Source organism: Aulostomus chinensis, chromosome 8, assembly GCF_037954235.1.
Source record: "Aulostomus chinensis isolate RoL2024-O1b breed Wild chromosome 8, RoL_Achi_v1.0, whole genome shotgun sequence".
Taxonomy (NCBI): Eukaryota; Metazoa; Chordata; class Actinopteri; order Syngnathiformes; family Aulostomidae; genus Aulostomus; species Aulostomus chinensis.
In genome coordinates this window covers 5,662,535-5,688,490 of record NC_141327.1, presented here as the reverse complement: position 1 = coordinate 5,688,490, position 25,956 = coordinate 5,662,535, and the positions used below count along the sequence as shown (strand labels likewise).

Sequence of the window (25,956 nt, the reverse complement as noted above, 5' to 3'; positions counted from 1 at the left end):
AGCTATTGCTGTAGAACGATATGTTGACCACCCACTCACAGGCAGCTGATTAACCCCCAGCTGCCAATGTCCCTTCTGTAGCTGTACATGAGATACACCGTAATTCTCCCATTATCCCTTGCCAACAACAAAATCTCCATGTCCCCAAATCGTCTCCAGATTCCCCGTGACTACACCGTGGCTTTTAATGTATTTGTAATTTTTCTTGTTTCCTTTATTTCTTCCATAAATGTCCTGTACTGGTCTGTTCAGCACTCCAAGCTAGCAGCAGTTTTATGCAGCTCCAGTGACATGATACAGGAACAGACATAAAGAGCTCAAAGGAGAAATGAAAGCAGCGCCATTTTTTTTTATCAGCTAGTCAGTGTAACATCAGAGTGATGTTCAAACTATTAAAGCTTCAAATGCAGCATAATGTTGGTTTAATGACACAGGACATTGGACCTTTGTCGCACATGGTCATTCATTATGCGGGGTCAATTCTAGATTTTATGCAGGTGTTAAAGAGTTCTACTCATTCTCTCTTGCTTTCAGAAATAGGACATTGAAGAGCTCCTTGTTCACAGCCAAATGTGACTCAGTGCTAAAGCCAAAAGAAAGAATAAATTACACACTCCTCAAATGACTCCTGCTGAGAGATTTCAACCCACTGGCAGGTCTGCCGGCTTCACTCATTGTTCGGAGAATCATTCCTGTAATGCTATTCAACATTTCCACTGTCACTTCATAACATTTCCTCTCGTCATTATCAGTAAGTCTTTCATCTTTGTTAGGAGACACGTGGAAGCTCATTACTTGTCAAAACACATCAGCTTAATGCTGCTTTGCTTAGTTTTTTACTGTAGGGGTCAAGTAAAGTCCATATGAATACTTTCCCTTGTGAGTGATTTACCGTCAGTGTGTTTTAAAAGTAGAAACCAACTTTCTTATTCAAAAATGCAAATAGCTTGGTCTGGTTGTTGTTATGTTATTCATTAACGTTTAATGTTTAATCCATGAATGTTCTGCAGCCTTTACATGAGATCAGATCACTGAGTCTTTAGTCTTCGGTTAGCCCATGCAGCAGTAAGACCTGAGACATATTTTTTAGGTTTGCTTGAAATAGTTGCAAGGAACAGCATGGCAGGAGAAAACATGTCATGTGGTAAACTACGCTGGTGACTAGTTCACCTGGCTCACCGGTACAACTGAAGGTGTAACCTGGCTTGGATTTTTTACGCAATCGTCTCTGATGCTGAAATCACATCGGCTTGTCCTTCACTGATCCTTGTAATATTGAAAACTTTCTCTCACTCTTTCTCTGTCTCTCTTTCTCTCTCTCTCTCCTCACAGACCATATACATGTTCTGTGCCCTGGCTGTGGTCTGCGATGACTACTTTGTACCTTCTCTGGAGAAGATATGTGAGGTAAAAAGTCTAAGTTGTAAATGTTTGAAGGATCCCCGACTTTTGGGTCTTTCACTCTAAGCCACAACCACCAACACACACCGGCATGGACAAGTCACCCAGAAGGGTTCCGCTTTTAAATCCACCAAAATCGGAATAACTTCTTAAACACATATTAAGTGTAACAAAGCCCAAGTTACAAATAGCAAACACTTATTAAACTTTATGTCGTATTTTGTTTTAGACCCATGCTTTTCTCTCAAAAGGAATGCCTTCACTCACGTAACATGATGACTCAGAAAGTGGCCCCCCACCCTTCTCCTGGAGTCTGGACTCTGCACTCCCTCCTGCACTCAGACGTTGACAGCAGTGTCTTTCAAAATCTGTGACGGTTCAGTTAGTGCTTTAAGCTTCTGGGGTCTTTCCTCTCACTTAATGGATATTTCTGTTTTTTTCTTCATGTTTGAGAATCCTCAGAAGTAAATAAGTACCTTGACAAAAAAGACACAAAAAAACAATTTTAATGTCCAAATGTCCAAACATTTGAGCCGCAACATTTTAAATCCATTTGGCATAGACAAGAGAAAGAAACAGCTAATGAAAATTGAATATGTTCCACATCTCCCACACTTTTTTCAAGGATTTGAACTAGCCTCTGTGTTTGTGAAAAGCAAACTCAGTCCTCTGTACTGTCTGCCACATTTAAATGTGTGGTCTTGCTTGCTTTTGGGGGCGGAATGGTTATCACTGCATGTTGCTGGTTCGATCCTTGCTTCGATCCCTGGTGACCATGTCAAAGTGGATTGGCACCTTATATGGCAGCCTCCATCAGTGTGTTTGAGTGTGTGTATGTGTGTGTGTGTGTGGGGGGGGGGGGGGTCCATTAGCGCTATGAATACCCATGATAAAACTTTAAAGTAAATTACTCATGACTAAGTTTGAGTGCTGCTTCTTCCTTCAAGCATGGATGTTTCTCAAAATCATAAGGAATGCTCCGTACTCGCCCTTGTAGCCCGCATTGTTTAGAGACAGTGAGTTTAACAGTGCGTTAACTAAGTCGTAGAAAGAATCCTGCAAACAAAGTGGACCTGAAAGTTCCGCGAGCGTCTCATGGACAGGCAAAGGGGTCAGACATCCAGTGCGTAGCCCCATGTGCTGGAATTCAACTCTCTGCACAAGAACATGGATCAAGCATGGCAAAAGCAATGGCTCTCTAACACTACACAAATGTACAGATTCTCAATTAGAGGTTAAGAATTAAAATGATTCCTTCAGCCAGTTTTCATGCCTTTCTTGAATTCAATACCAACTAAATTAAAAAAAAGAATTGTACTTCAGTTTTATTCTTTCAGGATATAATTGCGCTTAGTAGTAGACGTAGGAGGAGGAGGAGTAGTAGTAGTGATGTTTTTGTTATTGGTATCTTACAAAACAATGAACTGTTGAACTCTGGATTGAAAATTCATAGGGAAGAAAATAGGGACTCAGTGGCATATCATTGCTTTACTAGCACCAGGCTGGCACGTGTCATGATGCTAAGCTAAAGCACGCGTTATTCAGTAACATAAGAAGTCTGATTTCTTTCAGTTTGGATCCATTTGGATTTTCTAATTGCAGTGTTTGTGGGGTTTTTCCTCTCCTCCTTTCTCTTCCAGCGTCTCCATCTCAGCGAGGATGTAGCAGGGGCGACCTTTATGGCCGCTGGCAGCTCAGCTCCTGAGCTCTTTACATCCATCATAGGTATTAACTCTTTAGCCGCTCTGCTCCAACTCTAACTCTACATGCTGCTATACTGTGTCAGGGAGGAATCATGCTTCCCTTTTAATGGATGCTTTAATGCATTTATCCCAAGACACTTGGATTAGACAAACATGGCTTTCAGTATACTGAATCCCATTAATGTCATCGCTTACATAATAACCACTGGAGAATCACTGGGGAGGAGCAAAGGCCATATGTCCTTTTCTTTGTTTTTTCCTGTCTGAACCAACTAAAAGGATAGTCTGGGCTATCACATGCCTCAGTGTATCATTTACAATTATAATTATACACATGGGTTTAAGAAATGCCACAGTTTTTAATTTTGTTTAGAAAAGCACAGCTAAAGCTTTTCAAACCTCAGTCAATTGTGTAACATGATGAATCTGAATCTGAATGTTCTGGACCCCAGTTGGAGCTGATTTTTCTCAATCGTGACCCTTATTTTGGTTTTGAATGCATTCAGGAGCATTTCTCAGACATATAAATTTAATAGATCCAGCATCACCTATATTTGGCCATTAAAAAAAATCAATCCAGAAGTTATTATAGATATACGTTTTTGTGTGTGTTTTTTAATTGTTGGTTGTGGGTTGTTTTTTTTTCAAATTCACTTTTTTAAGCTGATTTCGATGTTTTGTAATGTGTTGCTGTTTATTTTTTTTATAGTCAACCTTTATTACAGTTTATTTCTTATCACCCATTGTCTTAGCAAATTAAAGTGAAATTCCTGTTGAGTCATAACATCTCCCACTGTGTTGGCTCATGTTCTTCACAGGGGTGTTTGTCACCAAAGGTGACGTGGGTGTGGGGACCATTGTGGGCTCTGCTGTCTTCAACATCCTCTGCATCATCGGTGTGTGCGGCTTCTTCGCAGGCCAGGTATGATGTCATAGAAGCCTGCGCTGACCTGGTGGCATTTTCACTGAGTACAACCGATGGCCTAACATCACCTTTAACTATTCAGCAGCACCAGTGACCTGTGTTTGATAAAGGCATGGCAGACACACATTTGAGCTTTGCATAAATTCGGGTCCCTGAATAAACCATATGCAGCATAACAGTTTCCCCACCACAGCTTCTACCATCTTTCCCAAGCAAGAGTAAACTTTGGTCTGCGCAATTGATACATTTTATTTTCAATTAAAATGTTTGTTTCCAACAATCATGTAAACAAAATCATCGATATTTCACATCACATTGATGCTCTTGCTTTGACTCAGGTTATGAATCTAACACTACCCCTCTGTTATGCTGTGCTTTCTCCCTCCCTGTTTTTCTAATTTTCAACTGTTGTTTTATTTGTTTCCCAGGTGATTTTCTTTAAAGTCCAAGGAAATGCACTCGGTTCGATAAATGCACGTTGTTTCCAAATGCAGTGAGCTATTCTTAATCTGATCAAAATATAAACTAAAATGCTCAGGATTATGATTTTTATCATAATGGAACAGACCTAATTTGTCTAATCTTGTGGATTAATATTTCACACCACATTCATTCTCTGCCCTGACACACAGGAACGGCTTCACTGATTTGGCTTTATTCTCTTTCATTCGTACGTTAGTAATTCTTTCACTTCACCAGTATGAACCCAGTCAACAATTTGCATCTCCTCTGCTCTGCATCTGTGATGTCATGTGTTGCATGAGATACAGCGATAAGATAATACAGCGCAGCCTCTCTATGATGCTATCAGACATGCCAGGGGTGGGCGGGGGCGGGGCCTTGCATTAAAATGAGCGGAGTACAAGGATAAGCTCTCTGCTCTGAAAAATATACACACTTGACTCCAAACAGTGATGCAATCCCAGATTGTGCATTATGTAATCATAGCAAGATAATGAAGCAGAGAGACAGGCGGTCTGATGGGGCTGGGAGGGATGGGGTGCAATAAAAATCATCTTCACATCCAGCACCTCACTACTTGTCTTCTGCTCTCCACTGGCCATCCAAAGTCTTTCATCTGCAAAGCACTCTTGAACTCCAGTAGCAGAAAAACATCTTGTTTGTTATGTTATAGTGGTGGCCTCTGGTTCACAGCAGCAAACATTTCCACTACTGGGAGTGGCACTTTGAAGATGTGACTTTTGACTCCCCTCTCTCAGCGTGAGCATTGCATGGGAATTATATGCTGACTGTTACAACATTAGTCATGGCTTTGTGAGCTCCTGCATTGCATCTGATTACATAAAGTCAATATGCACACCAGCACCTTTCCTACACTGAGCGCTACCTCGCTGTGGCTTTCCCTTTGAGTGTGATTCAGGAGGTCACTTCCTCTGTTTATACCACTATGCTAATGATGTTTCTGTATCACAATGCTCAGTCAATGCTAAATCGATGAATCTGTTTCCCTTGTAGGCGGTGAAGCTCTCTCACTGGGCTCTACTCAGAGATTCTACTTACTATACATTTTCCATCACAGCCCTCATTGCGGTAAGAACTTAGACACTTCAACATAAAGTCATGGAGAGCACAGAAGTGTACAGATGTGTACTGTAACTACTCGAAAGTGAATTTTATGCTTCTCAGCTTTCATATCAGTACACAACTGCTGCCTCAGCAGTACTACCTATGGGGTAGAGTGAGTATTTAAGTTATTTATCTAATATAGATATGGATTCGTAGCTGTTTTCCAATCAAAGCAATTCTCCTCATAGTAAAATGCTGCCAGCCAGTGTCTTGTTTCACATCAAGCACATGAAGACAGACATCTTTGTCGTTCAGTGACATCCTGACTTCAGATGAAATATGATGAAGCAAAAGGTCAAGGGTTGACCTTTTCCTGCCTGTCTTAGCTCTAGACTGACAGTGCCCCCAAGTGGGGCAAAGGCTGAAATGCTTCCTGCCTCCTAATGTCCTTTGTCTTTGCCTCACCTCTTTAGTTCATCTACGATGAGAAGGTGTGCTGGTACGTGAGGATGTTTACCTCTGGTTATATTCTTTCTGTCCAACAATGATTCAGTGTACAAACTTAACTGACTTTCTTTTTATAATGTCCAGGTGGGAGTCTCTTGTCCTGATTCTCATGTATGCTGTCTACATCCTCATCATGAAGTGAGAACTTCCAATACTTTCAAAGCACCGATAGATCTCACATAGGTACATAGAGAGTTGTGGTCGATCCATCATTGTTCTGTACCCTGTCAGGTTCAACACCAAGGCTCAGCGCTACTTCAGCCGTCAAAAGAAGAGTTCAGTGAATCTGGCGAACGGGTTGACAGGAAGCACTGATCTAGAAGATAATGTTACCTGTGATGCCACTGCAGTCCTGCTGAAGAAAGGTAGCAGTGTCCCTCAACATTCAACTTCCAACTGTAGGCTTTAGCAGCATGTGACTGTGCTTATACTGTATATGTGTAAATATAATTTCAGCTGGTGTACAACTCCAACACTGTTTATGATCAGCTCCTGAGATGACAATTAAGACTGACCTTATTGAACAGGCTTTGGCCGTCTTGCCCTTGATTCTTCCCGACAACTAGCGCACTACCGTGCTGTCTGACTTTGGAGCTTTGGATCAGGTTAAACAATAGAAGAACTCCCCCTACGTGATCAAAGATGGTCACTCAGGGCAACCAGAGCCTTCATCTTATCTCTTCACAACTGTTCTTCCAAGCAATTCCATCACTTCTTGTCTGTATGGGACAGGTTTGTGTACCAGCCACCCAAACAATACGGAAAATTTCCCTGGATCTTCATCTCACAGAAGGGAGTGTTTTAACCACAGATCATTTTTATGTCTGCAACTTGCAGCTGATCCTTCTCTCTTCAACTGTTAAGTAAATTTGGGTCACAACACCAACTAACACAACAGCATCCTGGCCAAGAGTGACAGCTTCGGCACAGCCTTCTCCCTAAGCTTCATCTGCAGCTCCTACTCTGATTGCTGCCCCAGTGAGAACCAGTCACTCCCTCTTGAATGATGAAGAGATACAAGTTGGCAGGTGACAGCAGGTTTGACAGGCTGGATGTATTTGAAAGTGCAGATAAACAAATGGTCCTCCAGTTGCCAGCGCCAACCTGGACTATTGTATATTATATGGGATGTTTGTTCAGAAACTTCTGTAGGAAGTGACATGTCCATGTCTATGTGACAGGACACTGAGGTGATCCTCTGAAGATGATTAGAGGCACAGCAGACACAGGCCCCGTACAGCTGATAGTGGCGATGCCAGTGTTAACTAATGGCCGAATGTCACCATTTTGCAGACTGCAGAGAGCTTTTTAAAGAAAATTTTTATTAGACAGCACGTAGCAGTTCACGGTCAGCTTCTTGCACTTTCAAGGCATGGTATCACACTTTTTTTTTTACTTCACTGGCCTGGTAATTGCTGTTATTACAACTAAAATAAACACAGTGACTCAACAAGCTTGTAATCCAGACAACCTGGCAAAAGTGGAAATGAACTGACACGAGACTAATTTAAAGCTTAACTTAAATGAAATGACACATTGGTTGTGCATTCTGGGTGACTTTGCTTCCAGACTAGTTTCGATGTCACCAGCATCGCCCCCCCCCCCCCCCCCGCCGCCTGCATCGCCCCCCCCCCCTTATTCCCTACTGTTACACCGGCCTGCGCTCCCCTTCCATTAACCAGTCTGCCATCCAGTCCCCCATCAAGCTGGCTTGCTCTCCCTGCCTCCCCTACCAGAAGCTTCCTTCTTCAGCTATTATTAACATTTCCATGTTTCTCACATTCTCCATTGTAAACTGTTTTCTTGTCTGTAATCTACTGCACGTCTGTCCGTCCTGGGTGAGGGATCCCTCCTCTGTTGCTCACCCTGAGGTTTTTCAGATTTTTCCCTGTTAAAAGGGTTTTCTATGGAGTTTTTCCTCAGTCGATGTGAGGGTCTAAGGACAGAGGATGTTGTTATGATGCCATGTGAAGCCCTTTGAGACAAACTGTTTGTGAAAACGGGCTCTACAAATAAAATTGCCTTGCCTTGCCTTGCCTTGCCTCACATGTGCGTGTCTTCAGCTCAGGTTCAAAAACAACTTCCAGTAGTCAACCTCTAGTCTGCACATGGAGGGGTGCTTTAAAACCTTCAGTAAGCTTTCCCTCATTAGCTTAGCAATTAGATTATCAACACAATATTTAAAGCACACACACGACAGCTCAGAGTAAAGAAGCAGTTCTATCGGTTTTTCTTTCAATAATCAGGAAATTCTAAAGTAATCCAGTAAAATAAATGACATGATTGGAAAAAGCCTGATTTCAGCTGGACTAAATAGGAACATTTTGGGTTAAACGCTCAGAGCTATTTGTCATATGAATATTGTGTGTTATATCCCCCCAGCTAACTTCCACTGTAAGCCATCTGTGCTGATGGTGGATGAGCTGCTGTCTGCATACCCCCACCAACTGACTTTTTCCGAGGCCGGCATGAGGATCATGATTACCAGTCACTTCTCCCCAAGAACCCGGCTCACCATGGCCTCTCGGATGCTTATCAATGAAGTACGTATATGCCTCTGTGTGTGTGTGTGTGTGTTTGATTTTTTTGTTTTAAAATGAGTCTGAACATACAGACAAAAGACAAAACAAATAACCTTGGGTCCTCCATCTGCCAAAGACTACCCTCCAGGTGTAACTCTCAAAGCCTTTGATTAAAAAAAGAGGCAGACACCACTTTAACTTCTTCTTTAGACAAGTATACTTTTCAAATTGTATCACTCAAAAAAGAAAACATTGTTTAACATAAGTTTATTCTTGCTACACAACATGATATCCACATTTGGTCATGTATCATAGCTTGAAGTCATCTAATGTCATAATGTTGATGATCGTCACCAGAGGCAAAGACTGATCAACACCACCGAGACTCGAGTCAACCGCATCACAAATGGCGACTCTGATTCTGCAGCCAGGGCCCAGGGGAGGCGGGGCTTAGAGAATGGGATTAGTGGCCTTGAGCAGGGGCTAAATGGGAGATGCAGACTTCAGCGTCTGGAGTCTGGGACGGAGAATGAAAATGAGGACAATGAGAACAACGAGAATGACAAGGAAGGAGAGGAAGAAGAGGACAATGAAGGACCCCTTGTGCCTTTCAAAGCTCCAGGTACGGCTCATGTAACTTTTTGACATCAAAGGTGCATTTGGTAACTTTTTGTCAATGCCATCAGTGTGTGAATGTGTATGTGATTGGGTAAATGTGTTTTTGAGTGGTCATTAGAGGGTGGGGGGGTCAGGCAGGGGGGTTTCACCCTCAAAGCTGAATGAACATCTCTACTATAGGATCATTTACGGACTCATTCTGATGTCTGTCATCAAAGGCAGTGCTCATGCTGCTCTTTAAACACACACACACACACACACACACACACACACACACAAATAAAGTAGCAAGGAGACTGTGGTGGGCACAGAGAAAGAGATAAAGCTTTATAGAAGTCAATGACAATATGGTGATCCTTCAAGTGGTAAGCCAATGAAAGCAATTGATTAACTACCTGTTTGACAAGCATAAGCATGTAGAAAAGCGATATTTTTAGTTGCATTGTCCATCACAAAACTGGCTTAGTTAACTCTGTGTATAAGATGGGGAAAAGTTGAGTAATCTTCAAATATGTCAACTTCTTGTAAACACAGCTGCTGTCTGGGATGGCAGGAACAGCTGATACTGACTGATGTCTCTCAGTTGTCCTCATTCTGTCTAAACTTCTCTGTATTTTGATGTATTAGTGTTTTACTAGCTATTTAATTTACTCGAATTGAGTCTAGCAAGGGCGGCACAGTGGTGCAGTGGTCAGCACTGTCGCCTCACAGCAAGAAGGCTTTGGTTTCGTGTCCCAGCTCAGGCATGGGATCTTTCTGTGTGGAGTCTCCATGTTCTCCCTGTTCCTGTGTGGGTTCTTTCCGGGTACTTCGGCTTCCTCCCACAGTCCCAAGACATGCAACTGGGGACTAGGCTGATTGATACTCTAAATTGACCGTAGGTATGAATGTGAGTGTGAATGGTTGTCTGTCTATATGTGTTGGCCCTGTGATGGACTGCCGACCTGTCCAGGGTGAACCCCGCCTCTCGCCCATAGCTGCTGATATAGGCTCTAGCCCCCCCGCAACCCTGAACAGGAATAAGTGGTAGAAAATGAATGGATGGATGGAGTCTAGCAAGATAATTTTATATCCACAAGCATCATTATTGTTGCTTGTCTAGAAATAAACTAGTTTTGGTTGCTGATAATATATTAATTTCATTCAGAATGAAAACACCTTGAAATAATTTAACTTTAATTTAATGCCATTTTTCAGAAAAACAAAGAAAATGAAAATAAAACAGAAAAAATCTAGTGCGTTTCATTGAGGAGGTGAATTACGAGATGGGATGGGGTTATCTTGTTTTCAAAATTATACAGTAAATTACACCTTAAGATGATGATCATTATTTAAGTTGTTGTGAGTGTAATAAGCCATCCCCTCTTTCTCCATGTCCTACCAGCTGGAGTGTGTAACAAGTTGAAGTGGTTGACACTGTGGCCGGTGTCACTGCTTCTGTTCTTCACCGTACCCAACTGTGCCAGTCGGCGCTGGGAGAGGTGGTTCATGGTCTCCTTCTTCACTGCCACCATCTGGATTGCTGGCCTCTCCTACATCATGGTCTGGATGGTGAGTCCAGGCTTAAAAACATGCTAGAGACTCCTGAGTGTTACTGGATGATTAAAAAAAACCTAATTGGGGAGCTAGTAACTGATGTAACTTCAGTTATATTACAGCAGCTGCCTTTTCTCTCGTAAATCTGCAGTTTAACCAGAACAGAACTACAGTAAAGTCAGAGGCATGCAGTTTTAGCACACTTGTAGCACTTTCAAGCAGCTATTAATGAGTGGGGTCCCATTATATTTGTTTTCTTCTGCACCTGTGTTTGAGAGAGACACAGTAAGAAAGAAAGAGGAATGGAGGTGTAGAAACATTACCTGCAGTAAATATTTCTTTTTTTTGTAGCCACACACATGCAGTTACATCCCACTCTCTGATATCCATACAGTGTACCCTTACCACCTTTATAATAGGTGTTTATTCAAATGACTTTAGTGCTCCATAATATAGCAGAAATGGAAAACGACAACAAACAGAAATTGAATTGTTTCAGAGCCCAAAGGTGAAAAAACATCTTCCATCATTTTAATGCAAGTATTACAGAATAAAGATGATTACATACTCTGCCAGCAGTGGGATTGAAAATTACAGTTTTATTGGGTTTGAATGGGACATTTTTTTCCTCCTGAGACACACCTACAGTACATATATGACCATGTTCTGTCCTGGTAGTAAAAAGAACCCTGAGTGATCAAATCACAAGAGGACAGTGCTAAGTTAAGGGGAGGTCTATTCACTGAGACATGTTCAAAAGTGGTCGGGGCCACACTGTTTTGTTCGCAGTGTAAACACAAATGTGTCCACGACAGGCCTTTCCAACTGATGGAGAACCAGTTACCTGAACCGTATTTGAGCTGTTACAAACATTCTCATCAACACAATCAGGTTCACAGCCAGAACAAACAAAAACAAAAACAAAATCCTTGCAAACAGATGACATCTCACCAAATGTGACACACGTGAGTAATGTGTAGTGCATAATATGAAGACTCATATATTTTGTTCATTTGTTTGTGACATTTAACTCCTATGGGGCAGGTGAGTGTCTCTTGGGTCCCGGATAGGATGATGAGTCTGAGAGGTGGTAGTCTGAGATTAACTGTGTCTGGTCTCAGGTGACTGTGATTGGCTTCACTCTGGGCATCCCGGACGTTATCATGGGAATCACTTTGCTAGCAGCAGGCACCAGCGTCCCAGACTGTATGGCCAGTGTTATAGTAGCACGTCAAGGTGAATTCACACACACACACACACACACACACACACACACACACACCTACACACACACACACCTACACACACGCACACACACACACGCACACACACACTGCTACCACGGACACTGATTATTTGTGTAGCAAGAATGTTGTGAAGAGAAGGAGCACAATCTCGCTTGTCATAACGGACTCGTCTGCTGACTGTATACAGACCTTGACAGTGTTGTTCTCCTTGCCTCAGGTCTGGGAGACATGGCCATCTCCAACTCAATAGGCAGTAATGTGTTTGACATCCTGGTGGGCCTGGGTCTGCCCTGGGCACTGCAAACGCTCTGCATAGACTATGGCTCTAACGTGAGTGCTTCCCAGCTCAGCCAGAGGAGACTCTGCTGGACTGGACCAGAATAGAACAGAACAGTAACAATATACAGCCAAGAACAGTGTTTTTACACACACACACACACACACACACACACACACACACACACACACACACACACACACATATATATATACTGTTCTTATATATATGTATGTATGTACTGTATATTTGTATATATGTACATATGTACGTATGAATGTGTGTGTGTGTATATATATTATATATATATATATATACACACACACATATGTATGTGTATATATAATTGTGTGTGTGTATAAGATTGTGTAAGATGTTAGTGTTTTCTGCCTAAATGATTGCTCATTCTGTCAGGTATATCATTTCTGAATCGTTTAAAAGAAGTTCTGTCCTTTTTTGAAACTGACATGTTGTGGCTCTTCAGGAACCATGACTGAGTACTCCTTATGTCAGATAACATAAAATGAAATAAAGTTATGTTTTGTGTTTGTCTCCTCAGATCCATCTGAACAGTAGGGGACTCATTTTCTCTGTCGGACTCTTGCTAGCCTCAGTGTTCTTCACCGTAAGTGCTGCGGTTTTGATTTAGTGGTGTATAGCAGGGGTCTTCAATGTTTTTCAGGCCAAAGACCCTTGAGCTGTTGGAGGAACAGAGCCTCTATTACATGAACTGCATTAAATTGTGTTGCATATTAAACTGGGCGTACAAGACAGTAACTTGTAGGATGGCCTGCAGGGCTGTATATAAATATACTTTGTGCATATGATAGTATGCTATTAAGATAGTAATTATGGACAAATTAAAATATTCATATTTGAAACATTTAAACATCATAAACTTATTTCAATGTATTTGCAGACTATATCAGACAAATCATAGACACATTGATCTCCTGTTCTCTAGAGTTCTCTAGAGCTTCCCTATCTCCTCTTTTATTGAATGTACCTTTTAGATAGCCTGTTAATGTTTTGCTGTGTTCTATGTATGGACAGCACTTAACAGCTAACAGCTTTTTTTGAAAAATGCTTCATAGATAGGCAGCACGGTGGTGCAGTGGTTAATACTGTCGCCTCACAGCAAGAAGGTTCCGGGTTCAAGTCCTGGCTCTGGCACGGGATCTTTCTGTGTGGAGTCTGCATGTTCTCCCTGTGCCTGTGTGGGTTCTCTCCTGGTACTCCGGCTTCCTCCCACCGTCCAAAGACATGCAATTGGGGACTAGGCTAATTGGATACTTTAAATTGACCGTAGGTATGAATGTGAGTGTGAATGGTTGTCTGTCTATATGTGTTGGCCCTGTGATGGACTGGCGACCTGTCCAGGGTGAACCCCGCCTCTCGCCCATAGCCGCTGGGATAGGCTCCAGCCCCCTCCCGCTTAACAGGAATAAACGGAAGACAATGGATGGAGGGGCTTTATTCGAGACCCAGTTGTTTTTGCCTGTATTCTTCTTCGTCTCCTCTTCCTCCCAGAGAATGACAAAATCTGCCTTCCAGTGCCTTAAAATAAAGCAGACAACAACCTGATTTACACAAGAACATGCATCAAAATGAACCCTTTTATGTTCTCTATTTAGCCTTATTCTCACCCATCATGGTGTCCATATTGATGCTGAGACAGTCAGGCAGGAGAAGACCATGTTTACATTCCCAATGACATTCCTGATGAGTCGGTTCCTCCCTGTTGATCCAGTCAAAGTTCTTCTCCCTCGTCTTGTCTCTAATTGTGTCTCCTGCCGGCAGGTTCTCGGGGTCCATTTGAACAAGTGGACTTTGGACTGGCAGCTGGGCTTGGTCTGTCTCATCATGTACGCCATCTTTCTCTGCTTCTCTGTTCTCATCGAGTTCAACGTCTTCATCTTCGTCAACCTCCCCATGTGTCGAGACATCCACTGACCTCCCCCCTCTTCTTCTTCTACTCCTTCCTCTGGCTAATGGAAGTACCTCCCCTGGCTTCCAGTCTCTTGGCGCCTACCTTTGTTTTCCATTAGAATAACGGAGCCGTATGATTTATCTTTGGTGCGATACACCTGTAAGAGGACACCTAAGGTTTTGGGACTTTGTGAAGTGAACAGGAGGTGTCCCAGCAGCAGAGGCTGCTAATGCACCAAATGTGTGGCTGAAGGGAACTGAACTGTATTAACACCAACTGTTGGTGAAGAAGCTGCTACTGTAATTGACTGACTGAAAGCAAGCGGTCGCAGCCAATTTGAGCTGGATTGTTTGTTACTCTTTGTACAAGTTTGGATATAAGCACACAAGTAAGGTATTTCTAAGTCATTCTCTGTATATATTTGAGAATTATATAAGAAATTATATTAGCTGATATGTGGGATTCTCTTATGCACAACTGGAACACTCTGAGAGCTGAGGGATCCGATGACAGCGACAATAGTTTTACTTAAGCACAATACGGTGATTTAGTCTGCCACGAATAAACTCAAATGCTTTAACATGCCGCCCACGTTTAGTGCTGATAAAGGAACGTAGCATGTTGTACTAGCCACAGCTCAACTCTAGCTTTGCACTGACAGAGAGAATCTACAGTTTTAGTCTTCTCATCCTATCTGTTTTCGGCTGTCTGACTACAGGTAAATCCTCCATGATGTGGGATTTATTTCCCTTGAATAAAATCCACACTTGCAAGAGATTTGCCTGCTATAGACATCCAGCACTGACACTTTATTGACTAGGTATTAGTGATATGACTCTGTCATTGGCAGCGTCTGCAGGTACACTAAACAAATAACTACTGAATTTAAAGGTCCCTCTAGATGTTGAACCTGTTGTACTATATTAGAAATTCCTTTATACTCTCTCAGTTGTTTCATATAAAGCCAAAAAAAAAAAACCATTTTAGAATAGAATGCATAGTTTTAGGTTTGGACCTGAGAGCCAGTTGGAGTGTGTGTGTGTGTGTGTGTGTGTGTGTGTGTGTGTGTGTGTGTGTGTGTGTGTGTGTGTGTGTGTGTGTGTTTGGAGGGGAACTAGGGACACTGTTGTTACTGGAAAGACATAATCATGATTTATTTATGAATTAATTTATTCAAAGATCATGTCTAACCAGCAGTTTCAGTGTGATAGATGGAAGTCACTGGCGATGGAGCTGTACCTAATATATAACCTAAGTACTGGAAACTGACTTGATGTTGTTTATATTTAAGAGCAGAACTTTTATCATTTATAAGTTTTGTATAATTCGGAGAGTTATTGCAACATTTGTATGCAGTTTAGAGATGATAACTAGTTGCCGTGGAGATATTGCGTTGGAGATGGACAGAAAGTGCAATCTCTATACCCATCTGTCTCACCATGGTGGGAACCTCATCTCTTTTTGCTCGAAGAACTGTTCGCTTTGAGAGAAGAGGAAGTAGGTACTGACGACATGCCACTTTTGAACTTTCACACTATATTAACACAGTGCTCGAACTCTTGTACCATCTTGTATTTTAGGCTTCTGAACCAACACGGGGCCATTTTCCTGCTTGTATTTGAGCCAAAAACACTTTTGTCAACAGTATTGCTGTCTACAGCATGTGTTCGAACATGTGGAAGATGTATTTTCATTTTGTTTTTTCCCAGTAGGACTCCTAGGAAGAGTGAGCTTTAGCTGATTACTTAGAAGCGTCCTCCATTAGTCTTGATAATGTCTCGCTGCTACTGTATGTCTGCATGAGGAGCTGACTCAGTAGAGTGGCGTTAGCGTGTATTTCAGGTCAGCTACATAGAGACAAATGCTGGTCAGGTTGCATGCCTCTTTCATCATTCAGATTATTTTGTGTGTAATTGGATCAGAAGGCACTGTTTTGATGATGCTGTACATATCAGATGGATATAAACAGATGTCAGAGTCCCTTCTGACAGGCAGTCGGATATTTACAGTATATAGAATGTTAGTTTTCAGCTAATTCATGTTGTTTGATGCTCATGTCTTTTGAATTGTTTGTAAATCCTCCTTTTTGTTGATGAGGACCTCTGGGCAGGAGCTCAGACAGATAACGATGTTGACCTCATTCCCAGGGGTCTTCCTGCAATAAACTGATTTACATACATACATAACCATTTCCTGTGTCTTTATGAGCCCTTGACAAGAAGCTATGCGTATGTTCATGCTGAGTGATGTTTATCTTTAAGAGGAAATCCTCCCAAGATTTTAACATCTTTTCTTGTTTTCATTTCTGCTGTGTTGACAGATGAGGTGACAGGGCAGGCAAGCCTGGGGGGAGCTCACTAGAGAGCAATGATCCCTGGTGACTGAAGGGAAAGGCTGCCTGATTTGCTGGGGTGATATGCAGTGTCACTCTTAAAAAAAAAAAAAAAAAATCTTATGATGCATTTATTCAAAGCTAAAGCTGCTAGCATTCACTGCACTGAACCCAGAGACCACAAGAGAGTGAGGGGTTCATGTGAAAAGTGGAGCTGGAAAACGTAAAAAAAAAATCAACTGAGAAAAATCTCTTCTGGTTGATATTGTTTGACTTTGATATGTGTTTATTTTGTATTAAACCAAGTAGTTTTTTATTAATCTAAAATATATATGGCCACATTTTACATGGTTTTGTTTTTAATTTATATGTGAACAGCTTTTTTAGAGAATGTTTGGTTAGGAACATTTTGCTCGATGGTGTGGAAGAGCCATTGAAATTTATTGGTTAAAAGATTTGGATGTGAACTCTGAAGTGTGAGGTTAAGAAAGTGCTCTGCCAGATATCACATGAGTGTGTAACCAAAATAGAATCATGTTTTGAATAAATTTAACTTTCTGCCTATTTTACAAGATAAAACACAATTTTGGAAAATGCTTGAAGGATATCTGACAAACTCAGGAATGACCCAACGCCATCGCATGTTGACAAAGAAGATTGCAGCCCCTCGCCTCACCCCTCTCTTTCGTAAACTATGGACATTTGGAAAATTATTAATGTGTGACACACAATTTCTGAGCTCTCAAATGTCTCGCAGCAAAAGTTCATATATTTATTATGGACAGTCTGAAACAGAGTTTACAGCTAAAAGTGGTTTGTGCTCTTTAAGCACCCTTCTGGGCCCTTAAAGTTTTCACAGTACAAGATAGTTAGCCAGCGCCAGCAATGCTATAATAATCATGTTGTTGCTGGTGCTGGATCAATTATACCATATATCAGCTATATCAGTATTTCCCTATATATCGATTATATTATAATTAATTTCAGCAAACCTGTTGTAGTCCAAAAATTCCCTGCTGTTTAAAAGGTGTTCAAAAAAAAATTAGTCACTCATCAGTTAATAATAAAACAGACCTTTAGTCATCCATCAAATCACCTGAGAGCACAAAAGAGCACCTCAAGGCTGAAAGCCTGTAACTATAATCTATAATGTCCAGAACAATAGTTTTGCAGAGAATTATGATGTCAAAGTCAAGTTGACCTTCAGCTGTAAAATGGAATCAGTTTATTCTGTCAGATGTTTGTCTGATATGGCATGCCGTTCAGGAAATTAATCTTTGAATATATTGAGTGAACCTCTGAATATATTGAGTGAACCTCTGAATATATTGAATGAAACTCTGAATATATTGAATGAAATTCTGAATATATATATGAAACTCTGAATATATTGAATGAAACTCTGAATATATAATATATATAATATAATATATATATAAAGTTTCATTCAATATATTCAGTTTCATTCAATATATTCAGTTTCACTCCATATATTCAGGATTCATTATTTATATATATATATATTCAAAGTTTCATTCCATATATTCAGAGTTTCATTCAATATATTCAGAGTTTATTTCAATATATTCAGAGTTTCGTATATATATTCAGAGTTTCATATATATATTCAGAGTTTCATATATATATTCAGAATTTCATTCAATATATTCAGAGTTTCATTCAATATATTCAGAGATTCACTCAATATATTCAAAGATTAAATTCCTGAACGGCATGTCATAGTCTGAATACTTCAATTATTTGCAAAAACACGTGACATGATCTTGACCTTTGACTTTTGAAGCAGTTTATTCTTGAGACTAGTTCTTGCTAATGATCCCCCCAAAAAACAACTTTAATCCCAGAATTCACAATTACACTTTTAAGCACATTATAACAATTGTGGCATGCTGTATGAGTTTCTTAGATGTAATGGTTAAGAAAGAAGCTATTTGATTGGGTGTTAAAACTCTTTGGGCTACCATTGAATAGGGGTGAAAACTAAGTAACAACATGGTTTTCATTTGAACACAAACCTGTACTTTTTCATTTTTGCCAGAGAAATTCATCTGAAAATGTTAGTAACTTTATTTGCTGATTACATCTCGCTCTTACTAGCTTCAATTTATAGGTAGAAATGCTTTATGCGGAACCTTTTTACGGAGCGCTTTCAACGACGAACACTTTCAGGTGTTGCATCTTCTCAAGCCGGAAAAAAGATACAAAACAGGAAGTACAACGCTCGTTGGCTAGACTTCCCTGCTAGTGGGAGACTTGCTGTAATTCCACAGTTTAGGGTTTTAACCACTTTTTTGATTTTAATTGTGTAGTTTGTATTAAAACAAACACAATTTCAAGATGGGTGGCGGTGATCTGGTGAGTATGAGCCCGCCGAAGAAGAGAATCTTTGTGTTTACATGTACCGCTAGCGTAACTGCTGGAAGACATGAAGACCGACTGCTTGGAAAATACTTTGAGTTATTTTCCTGTTTTCTTGTTAAACGTTAAGTCGTTTCTGTCCTGCACATACCTGAAGATACCCAGGGCTCATAACATCACGAGAATCTCTTTACTGAAGCAATTCTACAAGTTCAGGCCCCGTTTAAGAAATGAGGTTCAACAAATTCCGAGTCTAACTTGGAACAGTAAGTTGATTTACCTTTAGAGGGGGAAATCACTTTTTTTTTGTTTCAGAACAGTGGATTTGAGTTAATTTAATCAACTCTGGGTGGGTTCATTCTGAGTTAATTGAGTTTACCACGACTTGAAAAAAAATTGAATGGAGCCCCAATACTACGATTCATCATGGCAACCGCTAGCTTTACCTCTCTAAAATTCGGGATTATTATGCTTTCATATGGCGAGTTTAAACATAGTTTAGAGGAAATTGTAACACAGCTGCAGCAGCAAAGAAGAGAGAGGAAGATTTGTGTGGGTGAAAATAGTTGCTCAAGTCAATGCATAGTTTGAATGCAGCGTATTTATTTAGTATTTAATCACACTTGAAAATTACACGTGAAAACTAGAGGAATGGTATTGAACCTTAAATTTATTTTCATTCAAGTGCAATCTCAAAAAGTGAATGTCCAAGTATCTAATAATTATCTGTTGTAATATAAGTAAATATAAGTCAGGAGCTATTTCAGCCGTGCAGTAGCTTTGGTGTTGGAAATATAAACACAGATCAAATTCAGCAGATATATAGAAGATTGAAGAAAAGCACTCAGATATTCTCATAATGATTATTCTTGTGTAGGTTTGCATTAACTCCTTTTTTGAAAAGGAAAACCCTGACTTTTCCTCATTTGGTGGTTCAAAGACCTCAGGGTTTTCACCTGCTTTCTTGACCAGGCCCAGGTTTGGTGAGATGTGTAAACAATATAGACTAAACGTTGTATTCCACCAGGACATACATTATTATCCCATTTGGCTACCTGACTACTTTTGGTCAGCGGTTCTGAGTGTCACAGATACAGTAGCTAACTTCAGTGTTTCCCCTTGTGTTCTACCAGAACTTGAAGAAGAGCTGGCATCCCCAGACCATGAAGAACATGGAACGGGTCTGGAAAGCTGAGCAGAAACATGAGGCTGAGCGGAAGAAGATTGAGGAGCTCCAGAAGGAGCTGAAGGAGGAACGAGCCCGGGAAGAAATGACCCGATATGCCGAGGACACGGGTGCCATCAAGTTAGTCATGACATATTTTACCAGGAAACGTTTTGTGGATGCAGTAAGAAGATCGTGTTCTGATAAGATGTGGTGTTGTACAATGACAGAAAGAAGGATGATCGTCTGGACTGGATGTACCAGGGACCTGCTGGGCAGGTGTCCAGAGATGAGTACCTGCTGGGACGTCCCATCGACAAGCAGATCACTGATCAATATGAGGAGCCAGAGAGCGGGCCCTCAGCAGAGACCGGCCTCCTTCCGGGGTCCATTTTCAACCCCATCACTCCTGCCTCCACAATAGACATGGCTGCCAAGGTCAGAGAAGACCCCCTGTTTGAAATCAGGTTAGCAAAACTTTTCCCCTCCTTTCCACGTTTGTCTACTGAAATTGTGTTAAATAGTATATAACTGAACTGTTTTGTGTGTGTGTGTGTCTGGTGTGTGTTCTGAAGAAAACGTGAGGAGGAGAAAAAGCGAGAGGTTCTCACCAACCCAGTGAAGATGCATAAAATCAAAGAAATGGTAGAATTATTATGACTTTCATGTCCTTTCTAATATCTTTATTCAGCAGAGTTTTCTAAATATGTCGCTAACCGATATTTGCTTCTTTCACAGCTGCGCCAGAATCTTGAAAAAAAAAAGAAGAGGAAGAAGGACAAGAAAGAGAAGAAAGGTGATCGTGAGAGAAGAAAGGAAGAGAAAAAACGCAAGAGAAGGAATTCCAGTTCAAGCTCAGATGAGAAAAAACACAGGTACAGAAGGTCATTGACCACCTTCACGTGGTTTGGGTTCAATCGGAAACAGCAGGAAATGCACCAGAGCGGTTGTCAAGGGAGTTTCCATTCCAGTCAGCGGAAGCTGCTGCATGGACTGGTGGTACGGCCCAAATACATTCAGATAGATCTGCAACCCCTAATAATCAGTAATAGACGAACATTGTGATGACATGAATTTGTGTCAATTTAAGGTCCACAAAATTTGAACGAGTTTGCTATTTTAAAACCATCCCACAGTCGTGTCTCTGTGTTAATTATCCAAATACATGCAAATTAAACCAGGTTACTTAACGATCACAGGAGTTTTCATAATGGCTTGAAAGGTGATTGCGTCTGTCGTGGATTTTAAGTAGTAAATGACTGACATGTCTGCTCTTGTGAATTTTTAAATATTTTTTTTCTAAGAAGGGATCAGAATTCTGTTAATAACTATGTTCTACTCTCAGGTCGCATCACGGAGATGAATCTGCACAAAGCAGGAGCCACGCCCACCATCCTCCAGGCTTTGGCCTCCAGGTCAGTAAGCAGCCAGTGCTCTGACAGAATAGCACTGCTAATTTGATCACACACACACACACACACACACACACACAAGTATATACAGTTAGTCATCTGTCACTCATTAGGCCAGGAGCCTCAACACATTGCAACACAGGACATTGCTATTGGTTGAGTAATGCTTAGAGATGAATAAACATGACTGTGGCACATTTAATCATTTCTGAATGCTCTTGGTGACCCCTGTTGTGTGTGTAGGGAGTCGCATGTATCACTTAAGTAGCACAACCTCCCTCAGTTATTCAGCTGTCCCGTTCGTCGTTGTAAATCCCTGCACGTGTTTAGAAATGGACCGAGGCAGTATTTTATAAATGAGACACCAAAACGTTCACACTCAGTATTCCCTTTCAGTTCCCTGCAGGCCGACGCCGCTCCCCAGCTCCCACGCATCATTCAGGGCGCCGCGAGAGGAGCCGATCCCGGTCTCCTCACCAGACCGGCAGAGGAACTCACTCCTCGTCTTCACGCCAAAGTGACGCGAAGGCCCAGACGAGAGCTCGGAGCCCTCCGAGCCAATACGGGAGACAGAGGAACCAGGTGTCCAAGTAAGAGACACATACACATTGACTTAATAATAATGTACCATCTAGTCAGAGCTGGAACTGTGACTCCATTAATGAAGAGAGAATTGATCAGTAAATATAAAATGCTGGGAGTGTGTCTGTAAACAGAATTTCTTTTGATTTCAGAAATAAGATCTCATTTGGACTTTTGGAAATTAAGACGGACATTTTGAACTTTTTTTTTTTTTAAAGTTTTACAGTGCAAACAAATTGATTCATTTAGAGAAGGTAAAAATCAAACACAATATTTAAACTATGGATTCTTTTCTCTTTTTTGGAATTAATTTTTCTAAAGACTTTCAGAAACAATATTTCAAAAACATAAACACAATTAAAAAAAATAAATTAAACACACCAAAAAAGTAGGGAAGGATCTTTAAAACAATACATTTCAAAATTAAAAGCAGGCCCAGTAGGATGTTACATAGATAATCCAGCTCCTCCTTTGGGAAACAAGTGACTCCTCATTATGATTGACAAAGGCTGTCATGTTCCTCAGTTCACAGTCCATGTTTAGTTACTTGTGGTAATCAGATTTGGTTTAGTCCAGCTTTTACATTCAGAGACGTTCAGAGAACCAGAACTATCCAGTTTGATTCGTCTGAAGTACTTTTGTCTTCATCACCACCAACACTGACTGCATTCATGTCATGTTTTGTCGGTAGAAAGCTGACCACCGAAGAGTTGGAGAAAAAAAGGAAGGAGATGATGGAGCAGGCGAAGCAGAGGGAGGAGGACAGAGAGAACAACGTGAAAAGTTACAAGAGGCAAGATGAGCAGGAAAAGCAGCGGGAACAACAAGCCAAGCGCGAGCGCCATGCTGGCTTTATCCAGTAAGTGATGAGTGATAAGCCTTCACGCATCTCTGTTGGTTTTAACGCACTAATAAGATCCGTTCAGTGTCCAGTAACGCTCCTCTTAACTCCTGCAGCAACATGAAACTGGAGAGTGCTGCCAGCTCATCCTTGGAGGACAGAGTGAAGAGGAACATCCACTCCATTCAGAGGACGCCAGCATCCCTGAGCAACTTTATGAAAAGATAATTGGCAGTTCATGTCTACATTCTGATTCAGACCTTTGACTCTCCACCTTCCAAACGAAAGACAAAGCCAAACTGGATTGACGGGATTTCCTTCTACACTCGTGGATGGAAGGGTGAACGCCATTACAGGAGCATTTAGAAATGGAATGAGAGAACATTAAGGTGATCCCTTAATGTCATCGTCTTCATCTAAAATGTGGCCCTTATTTGTGTTGGGCTTCTTTTATTGAAGCGTTGTCTTCGTTTCCCACAGCTTTCTTTGGTCCATTGGTTTTAGTGATCAAATGCCTTTTGAATTAGGACTGATTCCCCCGTCATTATTAAGTTCCCTGTAATTTCATCGTGGCTATTTCTAGCCTGTAAGGGCTACTTCATCCAAATAGAGTTTTTGCCTTTTGCACTGTAATCCACAAACACTTGGATACAAGCAACAAACAAACTATAACCTTGTTTCTGGTTTGGGGCCGTGAGTGCAAGCGAGTTGATCAACTGAATGGCCTCAGGGCTACCATGAACAACCACTTAACAGCAAGGGAGTGTTTTTGTAGCACTGTGTATATAACTGCATAAGGAGTATGTGGATTATACTGGAAGATGCATTTGAGTGTTTGCAAATGGATGGGGTTTTTTGGCAGCCTTGCTGTTTGTCAGTGGTCGGGAGGGTTGCTGTTAGCTTCAAGCTAACATTACACGGCTGCCACTTTCTGGGGTCATGAGGAACTAATGCAGCACTGAAAAAACATCTTAGTGACATCTGTTGGAGTACTTGAAAGGCAAAATACTTATTTTGGGGGAAGTATCGCTTCGCAACCTACATTCAGTCGGATGGTGGGGTAAACCAGAGTACCAGGAGGAAAGCCACAGACATGGCAACAACACTGAAACTTCCCAGCCATCCTGACCACATGGCCTGGGTGGGGACCCTCCAGCTGTGAGGCATCACTTCTTTCCACTGAGCCATGAACTTGTATTATGTGTATATATCCAACTCTACAGCAAGAAATCTGTTGTTTGTGTTCTGATTGATATTACAGGACAGATGTTCTACACTTCAGAATAAACACTGGCTGAAGCAGCCACATCTACAACAGAGTCCTGTCAAAGAGCTGGAGACTGGAGGTCTGTAGCTTTACTGCAAATGTATTAACGGTTGTCCAACGGCAGATGATACCGATGAATTGGATGTAGTCTGAGTACACAAGACGTACAACAAAATTGTCTGGTTGAGATTCGCTAATATACATAAAACAAACTTTATCTTGTAAATGATGAACATGAAAACGGATGACGACCATAGTGATGTCACGCTGTCACTGAGAACTGCACTTGCTGCTGTGTAGACCCTGAGGTGAAGCGAGCCAACCACTGTTTGATCTGAACAGAAATATTTTAGGTAATTCTTAAAGTCAGGGAATCTCAAACATGCAACATTTCCGTACATCTTAAAGAATTTTCAAGGTGGATTAAACGTTATAAAAATAACATGATTCTTAATTCCAAATAACGTGCTTGAATAAATTGGAGGTATCAAGGTCCTCAACAGTGGTTTTGATGTTACCAGACTTTCCTTTAAGTCTTGTAATTTTCGCAGACAGGCTCTCTTTATGTTGGTTTCTTTTCTATAAACCTTTTTTTTAACCCACAAATGTCCAGTAGGAACAGAAGAAGTGTTTCATGATAAATGGGTCAAAGGCAATATTTAATTACCAAGAACTGTTCTGGATGCTTAAAGTAATTTGGTATTCTGGTGTTCTCTGCGTGAGAACATGCACCTGCATGTTCTCTAAAACTGTTACCAGGCTGCCAAGAACAGTCCATGTTTAAAACAAATATTCAGTTAAATGGCCTCAGTATAGATATTACTTACATTAAAGCAGGTTGTAGTCTGGGGAGATATTGTTTTTAAATTTGATACACTTAATAATTGGGAAGCAACTTGGATCACAATAATAAATTGAATATAATTGGTTAATACATCAAAGAAATCTCTTGAGGTTGTGTTTGTAATTCAGCCAACAAAGCACTCTCTTCAGAAGTAGACAGTGGCGTCTGCCGCTCTTAAGAAGACTGCTCAGGTGGTATGGAGACCGTTACGAGCCTGTGACCTACCTGACAGCTTCCTCGGCCCTCCAGCGCCGCCTTTTGTGTGTGTTTCTGACAGGTAGGTTACTCTTGCAAGTTATTTGATCATGGCAAGTCATATTAAACAAACAGAAGTGTGGTCTTAGTGAGAGTCACAAAAGTGTGTCACTAGTTGTCTTCAGTCCTCATTTACTGGGGGAAACTGTTGGAACTGCGAAGGGTTTAAGTGGCTCTTCACTGCAGGTAGTTGAAGTTTCCTAAATGTGGGCTTAGGAATTTAGGAATAATCAGATGTCCCACACAGAAGTGTTTATTTCATGCTCACCGCACACAGTGGAGATCTAGCAATGATCAGTACTGATGTCCTTCATTACCATGGTTGAAATTTACCCACCCCAGTCCTTCTCTCAACATGACACAGTCCAAAAAGGCAAACACTGATTTCACATTAACTGCAAAAATGAACTCGTCACCCAAAAGGCAGGTGCCTTGGCATCAAAACCTTGTTAGCATGTGGTGAACTGAAATAGGATACAGAGAAACACTGCAGGACTTTTTAGAGTACAAAGGTACTGAAATGACTTTGAAATACATCACGTCCCACATATATATTTAAAAGATGAGTTTAAGATATTTCATTACTTAATTCTACACTGTTTGCTGGTGCAGTGCTCCTCATTCAGTCGCTTACTGTACTTGTAAACCTGGAAATGCCGTGCGAAGAGGAATAGATATTATTACAT

General features: G+C 41.1%; 2 protein-coding genes across 2 annotated transcripts in view; both read left to right on the top strand.

The window, feature by feature from the left end:
- Positions 1–16,319, top strand: part of slc24a3 (solute carrier family 24 member 3) — a 55,342-nt gene extending 39,023 nt beyond the window's left edge. Inside the window, exons 4-17 of the mRNA XM_086210597.1 lie at positions 1,333–1,407; positions 3,042–3,126; positions 3,923–4,026; positions 5,506–5,580; positions 6,030–6,055; positions 6,148–6,201; positions 6,295–6,428; positions 8,446–8,606; positions 8,943–9,207; positions 10,588–10,754; positions 11,861–11,975; positions 12,204–12,316; positions 12,823–12,888; positions 14,064–16,319. Coding sequence (XP_086066723.1) covers positions 1,333–1,407; positions 3,042–3,126; positions 3,923–4,026; positions 5,506–5,580; positions 6,030–6,055; positions 6,148–6,201; positions 6,295–6,428; positions 8,446–8,606; positions 8,943–9,207; positions 10,588–10,754; positions 11,861–11,975; positions 12,204–12,316; positions 12,823–12,888; positions 14,064–14,216 — 1,593 coding nt within the window. The 3' untranslated portion in view covers positions 14,217–16,319. The remainder of the gene's footprint in view (positions 1–1,332; positions 1,408–3,041; positions 3,127–3,922; positions 4,027–5,505; positions 5,581–6,029; positions 6,056–6,147; positions 6,202–6,294; positions 6,429–8,445; positions 8,607–8,942; positions 9,208–10,587; positions 10,755–11,860; positions 11,976–12,203; positions 12,317–12,822; positions 12,889–14,063) is intronic.
- Positions 16,320–18,725: 2,406 nt separating this feature from the next.
- On the top strand, positions 18,726–25,028 carry cwc25 (CWC25 spliceosome associated protein). Its single transcript, XM_086210043.1, has 9 exons — positions 18,726–18,901; positions 20,038–20,210; positions 20,300–20,536; positions 20,645–20,714; positions 20,808–20,944; positions 21,415–21,484; positions 21,878–22,071; positions 22,755–22,922; positions 23,021–25,028. Exons 1-9 carry the CDS (start codon positions 18,884–18,886, stop codon positions 23,130–23,132), a joined length of 1,179 nt encoding a protein of 392 aa, XP_086066169.1. The 5' UTR covers positions 18,726–18,883; the 3' UTR covers positions 23,133–25,028.
- Positions 25,029–25,956: the final 928 nt, after the last annotated feature.